Source organism: Nicotiana sylvestris, chromosome 9 (genome assembly GCF_000393655.2).
Source record: "Nicotiana sylvestris chromosome 9, ASM39365v2, whole genome shotgun sequence".
Taxonomy (NCBI): domain Eukaryota; kingdom Viridiplantae; phylum Streptophyta; class Magnoliopsida; order Solanales; family Solanaceae; genus Nicotiana; species Nicotiana sylvestris.
This window is the reverse complement of record NC_091065.1, coordinates 34609142-34622437: the sequence shown is the minus strand read 5'-3', so window position 1 is coordinate 34622437 and position 13296 is coordinate 34609142. Positions and strand designations below refer to the sequence as shown.

The 13296-nt window shown below is 40.8% G+C and overlaps 1 protein-coding gene across 1 annotated transcript in view; it reads right to left on the bottom strand.

The window, feature by feature from the left end:
* LOC104212045 (probable polyribonucleotide nucleotidyltransferase 1, chloroplastic) overlaps positions 1 to 12788 on the bottom strand; it is a 56808-nt gene extending 44020 nt beyond the window's left edge. The window contains exons 1-4 of the mRNA XM_009761225.2: positions 12379 to 12788; positions 11522 to 11590; positions 4426 to 4532; positions 4269 to 4311 (exon numbers count right to left, since the gene is read on the bottom strand). Of these exons, the coding sequence (XP_009759527.1) occupies positions 4269 to 4311; positions 4426 to 4532; positions 11522 to 11590; positions 12379 to 12678 (519 nt within the window). The 5' untranslated portion in view covers positions 12679 to 12788. The remainder of the gene's footprint in view (positions 1 to 4268; positions 4312 to 4425; positions 4533 to 11521; positions 11591 to 12378) is intronic.
* Positions 12789 to 13296: the final 508 nt, after the last annotated feature.

The following is a 13296-nucleotide window of genomic DNA, read 5'->3' as shown; positions in this document are numbered from 1 at the left end:
AGTAATGTATTCTGGTTAATTCTAATTCCATAAAAATATAGGTGTTAGGTTAACTTGAGCATGCGAGAAAGGACTAGAAAGATTCTTATGAGTAATATTAACCCTGTCAATTAATAAACCAGATAGATCAATTAGTCAATTTAAGCATAGATAACTCAATAGGTACGTTAGCTGACCCTTAGCCCCGAAATATTCTTTCTCATTTATTTCAACCTACGCTTGCCTATTTGCTTCTCGCGATTGCTAGTTTTAATTGCTTGCTTTATAATTTTTGCAGCGGTATAATTAATCACAATCAATCTTGGGAAAATCAATTTGAATAAATAATTAGCATTCATTTAATTTTGATAATATTTAATCATAAGTCTCTATGGGACAATACTTGATCTCACCATTTTATTACTTGTCAATCGCGTATACTTATGTGTTATTGGGAGCAACAATCATAAACACCAAAAACTTGAGGGAATAATCAATCTAAAAAATTTCTCTCCCTTGTTCTTTATTTTCTCGCATGACACCAGAGCATTGGTGACAAACTAGTCATTGTCCAAGTACTACTGACATACAAGGAAAAGATTTGGATGTCGTGCAAATTTGCTAACCAACCCAAAGACTGTTCAATAGATACTTGCCTTTTGTGGGTGTGAGCACAAACCAACACTATCATAAGGACCGGATCCCTCCTTCAAACATATTCCAACCAGCCTTGTCATGCACCACCAACTTCTCTGTATCTCCTACTCACTCGTCTGCGACTTCTGTATTTATCTTCCAACATCTTTGTGTATATGGGTCGACTAAGTATTTCGAGTCAACTTATCTTGGTTCCAAAGTATTTTGGCGACAAGAACCCTTGAGTCTGAATAATTAGAATTTTCCCACAAGTGTTTTCCAATATCTCGCGAGTTTTAGATAGTGTTTCTTGACTGTAGAGAGTGCAGGCTTACAAGGTTGCTTCTCTATTCTTCTGATTTCCAACAAGATTTTGAGTGCTCGTTCAGTACGTCTGAACTTTCTAGCGACTTCTTTTAATAGCTCCTAATGGTTAACATACTCTAACCAGCTTATTATGTCTCTTTACTAAAGACATCTCTCACACTCATCTAATATCAATCATAGTTGATGTTTTCAGTTCCAAAAATGGGGGCCTAGTAATTCGAGTCTTATGATTATCACAGAACCTTGATAGGTAGCACAAACTAATTATCGTAGTTTTCTTCTGTTCGGTTATGGTATAAATGACAAGGTGTTTGTTTTTGAGAAACCCATATTGGTGGATGGATGCGTTCTTAACCTCGGACTTTTTTCTTCCCGCCTTTCCCCCAACTAAAATCACTCTACGCACTCGGTATCTTCATGAGAAATTCTTACCCCATGAGCTAGCTTTTGAGTTGACTTGGGCAGCTAAGGTCCATTTTTTAACATGGTACCAGAGTGAGGCTCATCCTTGTTATTGTTTTTTCTCTATGTTGGGCCCCCATATTATATTGTCCATGCTCCAGTTGGCAGGCCTGGGCGTGAGGGGTGTTTAGGATCCCACATTGGCAGAGGATGGGTTGTTTGTCTCCTTATTTGTTCCTGAGCAATCCTCGCCTCTGAGCTAGCTTTCAGGTTGAGTTAGACCCTAGGTTATGTGAAGCACCCCACAGTAGTAGACGAATGATTGTGGTCTCTTTATATGGTCTTGAACAATGATGGAGCAATTTAATGAGTTGATGCCCATCTCCACAGACAAGTGGAGTAATGATAGAAGATGTTTTTAGTCCTTACACTTGTTGAGCTTCAATTGGATTTTGACTCCATGCATGACTAAGTCTTGGCTAGTTTTATTATACCAACCGTGGATGACTTGTTGCACCTCCTGCTACACCACCTTATCACATGGTGATCTCATCTTCAACAAGTGACTCGTTTGTCGTAGCATCTCAGGCTATTGATTGGGTGGTTGTTTTGGAAAATCCCGACCAAAGTTGTACTTATTGCCATATGATGTGTCACTATTTCTTTTTCCTTGACAGCGGCTGTCTTTATATACCATCCTTTGCTGCCTGGTGTACTACCATTTCCTGCAAATCTCTCCTACACCTTCTAAAGCATATCTCATCACCTGGCATATGCACATCAGAATATTTTGACTAATATGGATGATTGTCATGAAGTTTTTCTGCCTCCAATCCATCTCTATCAATTTGATGGCCCCTCTTTGTTTACATCGAAAGTTTTCTTTCTGACTATGAATAAAAATTTCCCTCCCATAGTCAAAAGGGAATCAGTGAAATGCAGCTAAGTTTTTTATTCAATTACCTTTCTCATTGCCGCATATTAAGCTTAAATTACTCAGTTATTATTTCAAGACCCAACTAAGTTGAAAGAAAAGGTTTTGAACAGTAATGTAACTGAGATGTGATCGACAGGGAACTCCTACTATGCCTAAATTCCAAGCAAGTTAGGATTGGCTATATGAGTCCTCACTGATCATGTTGCTCCATTTCAGCTCATCTCAGACCGATATGCCAATCAAAGCTTAGAATCATCCGAAATTCATAAGACACAAGGTAACTACAACAGAAAGTTGTGCAACAAGCAATATAGCTTTGCGCAAGAGAAAACTAAGAGAACTAACCCATCCCACAGAACATATACCATGGTCTTGAAATGCCTAGAATAACACTCACTCTATCTGCACTACTGACCATTTCAGAACAATCTGGACCGTCATAGTGTAGTTAAGCCTATTGCTTAATCTCAAAATGCTATAGAGTATTAAGAACCAAGATTCTTAACATACAAAATGTTTGACAGACCATCATGATATCATAGCACAAGGACGAGATAACAGAAAATGAATTGTAGCTTACTTGGTTACAAATAACTAATCAATCCACATGTATAATCATTTGGAAGGACCAAATGCAGCAGTAACAAGAGAACTGTGTGAAGACAAAGAATGAACATCTACACAGGATACTCACATCTGTCCATTTCAGAACAGGCTAAAAATGGAAATTTAGATGACCTAAAGTACCAGATTCACAGGAGGCACTTCTAAACTGTAACCAGTTTATTTGCTAAACCCAAATCCCTGAGAGAAAAAGCATGTGATTTACTCTATTAAAAGATTTGTGAAGGAAACCTAAGAATCTCGCAAGACTTGCTATTTAGCAACCTCAAAATACTTACTATCCTTATTTGTTGACTACGTATGCACGTGATTGGAAGGACAGGGGACGTTTGCAGGATGGCCTGTTTATCAGACGAACTAAAATTAAAGAATCAAATTTCTTCATTCTAAGCTGCATGACGAAGCTGTGGTTGTTTCAATGGAAGTGACCATTTATAAAGGCTAATCTAAGTTTAATGAGGTCCCACAGTCTATCGAGGTTGGGACCTCATTATAAGTTTTTATAAAGGAGCTGACAGCTGCAAATAATGTAAATTTGGCAGTCTCCCACTATCCAAAAATATGAGAATTGATGTTCCTTTGCATTTCCCTTTTGTTGCAATTTTAACAAGTGATATTATCACATTTTCTAAAGGAGCCCTCAAACATAAGATCAACTTGTTCTAAACGACATTCAATCATTGGTATTCATGCAAAACAATGATAAAATTTCTGCATTCGAAAAGATGTTCTCATAAATATCCAAAAATCTGAAACACATGAGAGTTTGGACCTGGAGGAAGAAACTGTTTATATTTCTTTGATCCCTGAAAGTGAATTCAGCATCAAAGCCAATTTAATTATATGTAATTAAGGTAATCATTACTCAGTTAAACTTACACAATATCTATTTTGGTATCCAAAAGTTATGCAATATCTATTAAATTGAATATCAGAATCACGTGCTAGTCTTTGCATATTCCAGACTTATTTTAGCCCATAATCATATTATTCACAAACATCTCATGTACTTTGACGAGAAAAGTAACTCTCTCTTGGTGGAAGTAGCATTTTTGCCATAACAAAAGCAGCCAACTACCAGAGAGCATCTATTCGAGATTCTTCATTTCCTTTTACATACATGGCATGGTTGGATAATTTTGTATAGATCATTAATAACACAACTTCCTAGAGATTCATATCCACCTGTTTCAAAAACGTATAGGCAACTGTGAATTCAAGTGCAATTAATCTAGAAGTTAATCCCAAGCTGCTATATGTGCAAAAGCACATCTTTTATCAATTAAAAATTGTACTTCTATCTGGAATCTAGGCAGAAGCTTACGATCAAATACAAAATTTCAAGACCAGAATCACATAGTACCTCATGATCTTTTGTCCTCCCCTCTCGTTTAAAAAATCCCCCACTGGAAAATGCAAATTTAGTAAGAACAAGTACATGGTATAGACTAAAAAAGAAAAGGCAAAGGAGTGGTGCTAAGCGGAAATGAATGAATAGAAGCAAGTTTTACTAGACCTACCTCGTCCGACCAGCTGCTGAAAAACGTTCTTGATAATGAACAGAAAGAGGGAAAAAATCAGAAGGCTCGCTTGGGACATCAGCTAAACAAACAGTTGTATAGATAATCTACAAAACAAAAACAAAAAAGCATCTCAATATAAGCATACTGATCCAGGATATTGCCAGGGATAGATCTTACAAGCAACATTTCCACCATCTAAGTTAAATGCTGAAAGGACAACTTTTTTTTTTGATAGGCAATACTGAAAGGACAACTTGATGCTGATTGAGACAAAATTACCACCCATTAAATAAGCTGTTAAGGGGTGCATCATGATCGCGTCAATGTTTGAATGGATCAACAGGTGGAGAACTATAAAAACTTCCATTCTTCAAGTGAAGCATATAAGAAGTTAAGAAACTCTATGGTCCATCAACATATTTCATGATGCAATTGCATAAAAGCATAGAAAGAAGGGGTGAACAATTTGTAGAGAAAACCAAGAGTTTAATCAATCAACTACACCTCATTTGGATGCAAGTTGGGTCCTCTGTAGCTATTATGCTCTATACGGTTGTCTCATTCCACTACTTCTTTGCTACTCCCTCCATCCCAATTTATGTGGCGATCTTTCCTTTTCAGTCAGTCCCAAAAAGAATGTCACCTTTTCTTAGTTAGAAATAATTTATCTTTAGGATTTCTACTTTACCCTCAATGAATTGATTTACAGTCACACAAATATCCCCCTCCCCCCACTTCATGCTCCTTGCGAATCTGTTGAACCATCAATTCCTTCTGGTTTGAAACTTTGAAGACGTAGGGGAAAGAGTCCCTCAGAGTATCCTCTCCACACCACCTATGATTCCAAAAGTTGATTCTCCTTCCATCCCCCACCCTGTAAGTGATGTTGCCATTGAAGGCTTCCCAATTCTTCTTGATGCTCCTCCACATGCCACACCCGAAAGGTGTTGTGATCGCCTTGGTCCTCCAACCCCCTTTCGTGGAATTGTACTTTTCTACTATGACCTCCCTCCATAGAGCATGCTCTTCTACCATGAATCTCCACGACCACTTCTTCAACAAAGCTCTGTTGAATACCCTAATATCTTTTACTCCAAGTCTATCCCACTTCTTAGGGGAAGTGATTGTCTGCCAATTCACTAGATGAAACTTTCTAGTTCCATCCGTCGCATCCCGAAGAAAATTTCTTTGAAGTCGCTCCAGTTTTTCTGTGATGCTCACAGGAGCTTGCAACAGGGACAACTAATAGGTAGGCATACTCGATAAAGTGCTTTTAATAAGCACTTCCCTACCGCCTTTTGACAAGTACCATTTCTGCCAGCCTGCTAATCTTTTTACAACTCTTTCGATCACTAGATTCCAAACCGTAGTATCCTTATGCGAAGCACCCAATGGAAGACCTAGGTAATTAGTGGGAAGAGAGCCCACCTTACATCTGAGAACATAAGACAAAGCATCGATGTTAGCAACCTCACCTACCAGGAAAATCTCACACTTGCCGAGGTTGATTTTGAGTCCTGATACTATCTGAAACCACTGCAGGACCTGCTTCAGGTAGGTCAACTGATCCATATCGGCATCACAGAAAACCAGGGTGTCATCCGCAAAAAGCAAATGAGAGACTCTTCGGGCATAGGCACCCCGATCGGAGCTGAGAATCCTCGCAAGAAGCCTCTGCCCGCCGCACGATTCAACATTTTACTCAGAGCATCCATCACTAGAATGAATAGCATGGGGATAGGGGGTCACCTTGCCTGAGACCCCTGGAGCTGCCAAAGAAACCACACAGGCTACCATTAACCAGGACAGAGAATCTGACTGAGGAAATGCAGAACTTGATTCATCCCTTCCATCTTACCCCAAACCCCATCCGCATAATAATGAAATCCAGAACTCCCAATTGACATGGTCGAAAGCCTTCTCAATGTACAACTTGCACAGTAAGTCGGGTTCTCTATTTTTCCTTCTAGAGTCTACAAGTACCAAAGCAGCGTCCAGGATCTGCGTACCTTCCACAAATGCATTCTAGGAGGACGAAACAGACACATCAAGAACTTTCTTGAGTCTAATGGATAGCACTTCAGAAATAATCTTGTAAATGCTCCCCACGAGACTAATAGGCATGTAGTCTCTGATACAAGATGCACCTTCTTTTTTAGGCACAATGGTAATGAAAGAAGCATTGATACTTCTCTCGAAAACACCATTCACGTGGAAGTATTCAATGGCTTCCATTAACTCCCCCTTAATGGTGTCCCAACAGAGCTGGAATAAGGCCAAGGAGAAACCATCAGGCCAGGGGGCCTTATCACCAGCACAACTCGACACAGCCTCGTGCACCTCCTCCTCCTCGAAAGCCCGTGCTAGCCACTCATTGTCTCCCTCCCCTATGTGGTTGAACTCTATTCCCCCCAACGTAGGCCTCCAAGTAACTTCCTCTTTGTATAAGTTCTCATAAAATCCCAATATCGCCCCATTTACCTCCTCCTCGCCCTCAATCCTCACCGCATCCACAACTAAAGACTCTATGAAGTTTCTCCTTCGATTTGCAACCGCAACCCTGTGGAAAAACTTGGTATTCGAATCCCCCTCCTTTAACCAGACCGCCCTCAATTTTTGCCGCCAACTAGTCTCCTGAGCTATTGCTAACTCGACTATTTCCTTCTTAACCTCCCCAGTCTTGCTTCCTCAGATTCATATAACTCTCTCGCCCCTTCTCCTCTCTCTAATTCCCCCCATTCATGCATAAGCTCCCTCATTTTAACCTCTACCCTCCCAAAAACCTCCTTATTCCACCTAATAATATCTCCCTTGAGCAATTTAAGTTTCTTCGAAAGACGGAATGAAGGTGTCCCTGATGCCCCGTAGCTTGTCCACCATTCTTTCACTTTGTCACCAAATCCTGGTACTTTCAACCACATGTTCTCGAATCGGAAAGGAGCACGCACCCCCCTCCCTCTGCATCCATCTAGCAAGATAGGCAAATGATCCGAAGTCAACCTAAGTAAAGGAATCTGCAGCACATTCAGCCCCAGCTCATCCCAGGAGGACGATATCAGAAATTTATCAAGTCTAGACCATGAATTGGAATCCTCCGCCCTGGCCCAAGTAAACCTTTCCCCTGACAGAGGAAGGTCAATGAGAAAGTGATCATTGATGATGTCAGAAAACTCCTCCATGGCCCTCGAAATCAAACTACACTCTAATCTCTCCTCCGGGAATCTAATAGTATTAAAGTCTCCCCCTAGAACCCATGGAATGTTCCATTCTCCCATAACATTGGCCAGTTCCTCCCAGAAAGACACTTGGGACCCTTCTCCTACCGGTCCGTACACTCCCCCAAATCCCCACTCCACCCCACTCACTCTATCTTTGACAAGAGCTGCTAAAGAAAAAATTCTCTTCTTAATCTCCTTTACCTCCAAGCTTCTATCATCCCACATAAGAAGAATGCCCCCGGCACTTCCCGTTGCTGGGACCCAGTCATATTTTACCCAACTACCTCCGCAGACACTCCTCACAATCGCATCCGACAAAACTTCCATTTTGGTCTCCTGGAAACAAACTAGGTTGGCACCCCACTCTCTAACTCCCGCTTTGATGATAGCCCTTTTGTTTGGGTCATTCATCCTAGTCACATTCCATGAAAGAATCTTAACTTCCATAAGTAACAATATCCCCCTTTTCTCCACCTCACCCCCCTTAGCCGAGCTCCCTTCCTCCCTGTCACACACCCGGTCCCTTCTCTGGTACATCGCTACATCCCCTAAATTATTTTGCTTAACACCTTGACCCAGCACCCTCCCTGCACCATCATAAAAAGATGGTTGCTCAATCTCCCTCAACAGTTCTAACACCCTATCTTCCCTTCAAAAGAAACACCTAAAAACTTCCCAAAAGTTTAGTAGTTTATCCTCTATCCAGAAGGACATATCCTCTCCCCTAATCCGTGACGAAATTGGATAGGCGTCTTCTATACGTACCCTTTCCTTGCTCCTACCGGAGGAATACAAGACCATAGCATTGCTAGCAATAGGAACTTTAGGTGCCGGAAGGATCTCACCATTTCCTTGAAAGGCACCAGCCTCTGAGATTAACACCCCGCTGTTATAGAAATGTCCAGAAACGCCAGTAGTGTAGCGTGAAGGAAGAGAGCATGGAGCCCTTGGCGGCATATTAACTGGAATTGATGGTCCGGCACTAACATCAATTGGGGCATGCGCAACAATCTCCCCCGAAGAAGGAGCTTGAAGTGTAACCTCAGCACAGCTAAACACAGGAGAAGGTGAGGGGGCGATGAAGCTGGGTCCATCAGAGGCGGGAGGCCGTGGAATAACACCACCAGCTTTAGCCGATGCTGCCCCTGAAGCAGCGCTCATCGAAGAGGGGCGCTTGACACTAGAGCTCGGTGAAGAAATACCACTGTGAGAGGCACCATTGGCCGTAGAAGGAGCGACTGTTCTCATATGCTTAGGAGCCTTATCAGGTGCAGCTTGAAATAATTTGGGCCCCTTAGGATCAATTTTAATAGAATTGGGAAAAGTTGTTGGGCCCATGTGTGGAGGCCCAGGCCTATACTTGATGAAAACTTGCCCGGCCCTATGATAATTAAAAGAGGACTGGCCATTCTGCCTTTCCAGCCCACATCACTAACCCAGGAGCATTCACGTCTTTTCCTCCCGATAAGATTTTGTCTTCTCCTCCCAAATTCAAACCCTCCATCTCTTCTCGATCTAACTTTTAATTCCTGCTTAGCCCACTGATGCAGTAAGCCTTCCCCTCCCTTCAGAGACTGATTTCCCTTCCCCTCTTTTCTATTTGACCTTCCCTTTTCTTCTGCCACTATCACAGGCATAAAGATAGGGTGAAATTCAGGGCTCAACCAAACTCTATAACTCAAGTAGCCATCTTCCATCACAAAGAGACAGGGATTCTGCCCCCTTTCCTCACCACAATTCTCACTCGCGAGAGATCGTGTAGGCTGCAGGTGACATCAATAAAACCCCCAAAGATTTCCCCAATCTTCTTGAATAGATCAAGACATCAAAGATGCACCAGGAGACCCACCATGTTGACCACCAATGTTTCGCCAGTGAAACGAGAATCGAGAAGCCCATAGTGCTCCACCCATCTGTCTAGATTTAAGTTCTCATCGAACCACCTATTTCCTCTAAGAAGAATTTCTGAAGCTTGAGACCCGTCGACAAATCGAAAGAGATATTGCATGTCCCCCAGTTGCGATATTTTTAGCCCGTCCTTGACGTTCCATACCTCTGTTGCCCAGCTCCTAACAGCCTCTGGAGAACCGACACATTTGGAGAAAGACCCAATCAGACAAGATTCCAAGAAACCCTTGCGCCAGAGAGTGTGCTCCTCAGACAGCGAGAAGTGCGGCTCCTGCCCTACGTCAAGCTTTCGATGGCATCTTCTCCCAAGTTCTAGGGCTGGCCAAGAAGCAACTTTGATGAAAGACATGTTTTCCAGTTTTCTAGATTCTAGGGAGAAGTAGGAGCTTCTATCTGTAGAGTCCATCATAACTAAACCAAAAGCCTCGCTAGGAGGCTGACTGAAGAAGAGGAAGTGAGAGGAAGTGAAATCTGGTTGGGAAAAGCCTCACCCGTCGCCGGAAAATAGTAAAAGTAGTCGGATTTTGGAGGTTGGTGGATGGGTGGGGTCGGAACAGCCTCACGAAGAGGCTGTCTGAAGAAGAAAAGTTGAGATCAGGCCAGAAAAAGCGTCACGCACCGGCGCGTGGCTGAGAGATCGCCGGAGCTGAGCCGCGCGTGACAGCGTGTGGGGGGTCGTACGCCAGAGATGTTTTCTGGGGTTGTGTCGCGGCAGGGTTGGCTCTTGGATGGTGGTGGTGAAATCCTAGGATTCATGATTCTCAGGTGCCTCGAGGAGCGTGCCTGAGAGCATTTTCTCTGTTAGGGCTTATTGAAAATGGTAAGACATGAAACTCACTTGGTAGCATTTTAATAAGCCCGATTCCACAATACATACGTCCTCAAGGTCATAGACTAAAGCAAAAACTTTTGTTTTTCCTTCAAGTATGACTCTCAGTTAAGTTGAGCATTGGTCTGGTTCTAAGCCAGGTTACCCTCCAAAAACGCCACCACACTTGAACCAAAATAATCCTTTTTCATTTAGAATATGACCAAGACAAAATAAGGTTGAAAAAGATAAATATTGAAAGAAAATAAGTTATTATTGGCAGGGAAGAACAAGGAGAAAGGAATTGGAAGGAAGGAAAAAATGGAAAGTGAAAGAGAAGAGAATCAAAATAAATACATGACAGCAAGCTCTGTTAGTTGGAAGGAAAAACTAACCACTGACTTTAGCCTATACCCTTGAGATATTTGCATATAGGGTCACCACTGCGCTTTAGTCTAAAACCTTTAGAAGTTTTGTGTAAATTTTCAATGGCCAAGGGATATTTGTTCCATTAGCACAAAATAGTGCCATAAAATGAAAATCGCCTTATTTTGTAATGTTCAAAATCCATAGAATTTCAATTGAATATTCTTTTCCTAATATGTTTCTAATACTTGGAAAAAATGTAGCTTAAACAGTTCTAGGTTACGTACAAACAATTGTATGTATAATGTATTAATAAAAGTCTGGCTCCTTTCCATCTCTGCTTCTTTTTTACTTATTTTCAGTATCAGTTGTGTCTTCATCCAAAATTAATCTAACATAGCATGTGAAGAAAATGGATGGTGAAGATTCATATAACCGAGCCAACTAGCCTGTCATTGAGGCATAGTTGTTTTTGTTGTTGATAATGAAGTAAGATGTGTCTACAAAGTGCCTTTCGTTAAGTTTCATAGTATTGCAGTGGCTGAGAGAATTTTGAGGTGTTCTGATCATTTGGGTAAATGAAAGAGAGAGAAATACAAGAATCTTCTCCAATTACATTTTGACAGGTGGATCTGCGGGCAAGTTGTCTGCTTACACTGATCCAGAAAAAGTTGTCTACTTACCAAAACCACAAATGTGTTCACAAAAAAATTACACCATTAATTGGATAGGAAGCTGGATGCAACAGTCCTCCATCGAGACACAAGGTTGTGAATAGAGGAAAACAACTTACAGTTTCTCCATCTGTAACTGTAACTGCCCCACTAGCCTGCCTCCCTATAAGACCTGTCTCAACCGTTATCTGTAAAAATGCAATAAACTGATTCAGAAGATAGATAGCTCAGGAAGCTTATTGTATTAGTTTCAAGTTGGATCGATTAAGAAAATAGATAACTCAATAGATTAATTTGGAAAATAGATGAATTAAGATTTAAGAACATAGACAGCATAATAGCTCAAGTTAACTATAGAAAATATTGTATATGTTTCCCCATTCCAGCATTTCGTTAACTTAGATTGTGGAAACTAACTTGTCATTTTCCTTCACAACTATCCGAAATCTTACTCCGGCCACTTGCTTCAACCAACACTTGGACATTGTTTTGAGTATTTAATATTCAAAAGATATCACCAAAATAGTATCATGAAACCATATCCTCCATCTTATACAATTATCACATGTCACTTACATTATACTCAACCAAACACTAGAAAATCATCAAAAGTTAATTTCTCTAGGTGAAGCACTTTTCAGGAAAAATAATTTTCCTGCATGCCAAACACTTCTTCATGCAAAAGTATATTTATACTACTCTAGTAAGGTTAAACCCCTCCTTACAATATTTAGCAATGCTAGGTTCAGTAGAGACTATCCATTTATTTTAACACTTGGTCAATTGCCCACCAAGTCAACCTACAAATGGAACAGAAGAAACATTACTTATTATTGTCATATTTAGCTACAGGAGAACCAAACTAGGAAGTAAAATTTAACTATCTTCCTCAAGAGCCAAACAAATTAAAAAAAACAAGTAAAATAATGCACATGGAAAACAGTAGTGACGCATTTAGAAAAGACAAGAGCATTACATGTCTATCCCCAACGGGTATTCGAACAGAGAATGGGGAGGCTTGAACTCCAGCACTACCCACAGCCCAAACCGACAGGTCCTGAGGCTCCGCTGAAGCTCTTACGGAGAATTGAGTTTTAAAACTTCGGCTAATGCTTCTTCTTCTTATTCTCTTCCTCTTGTCTCCCAATGAGGAAGCAAGGAACTGATAGCTTCTGCTGTGAAGCTGTAGAGGGCAAGCGGAGGGCCTGCACAGTTCGTTACGAACTGTTGGTACAAATTGTAGAGGTCGTCCATGGAAGCTAGGGTTGGCAAGCATTTCTACTTAGCACAAACTTTGAGTGCTAGAGAGACGGATGAGAGAAACTTTATCCGTTTTCTGTTTTTGTTAGAAAAGCGGCGGGTAAGGGTTTGATTTTTGGGAATGTTGCACAAATTACAGCACACAACATATTACAATTGGCCAAATGCCCTCCGGCCACTTAAACTTGTACTTATTTGTAAGTTCCGTAAATAAACTTATAAGTTTTCATTTGAACACTTGTATCTGACGGAATGGATATTACTAAATACTTTTGATCGTTAACCATGCTTATGTGAAGGAAACATTACTGACATGGCAAAACTGCGTACAAATCACACTTAAATAGCGCGTGAATATAATAATTTGAATAAAAAAATATTAAATAAATAAAACTCTATTAATATATGATAAAAGATAAAAAGAATAAATAGGCACCCTTTTTTTTTCTTCCTCCCACCTCCTTCCTTCCCACCCCTTCTCCCTTATTTTTTTGTTTTATATCCTCATCCATCGCCCAAATCTTTCCTCCTATCCCCTCTCATTCTTTTCGGTATTAATCTTTAATTGAAAAGGAAATAGAGTTTTTTTTAGTATGAGCATCTACAGAGGAGAAGGTAACCCACAAATAAATTT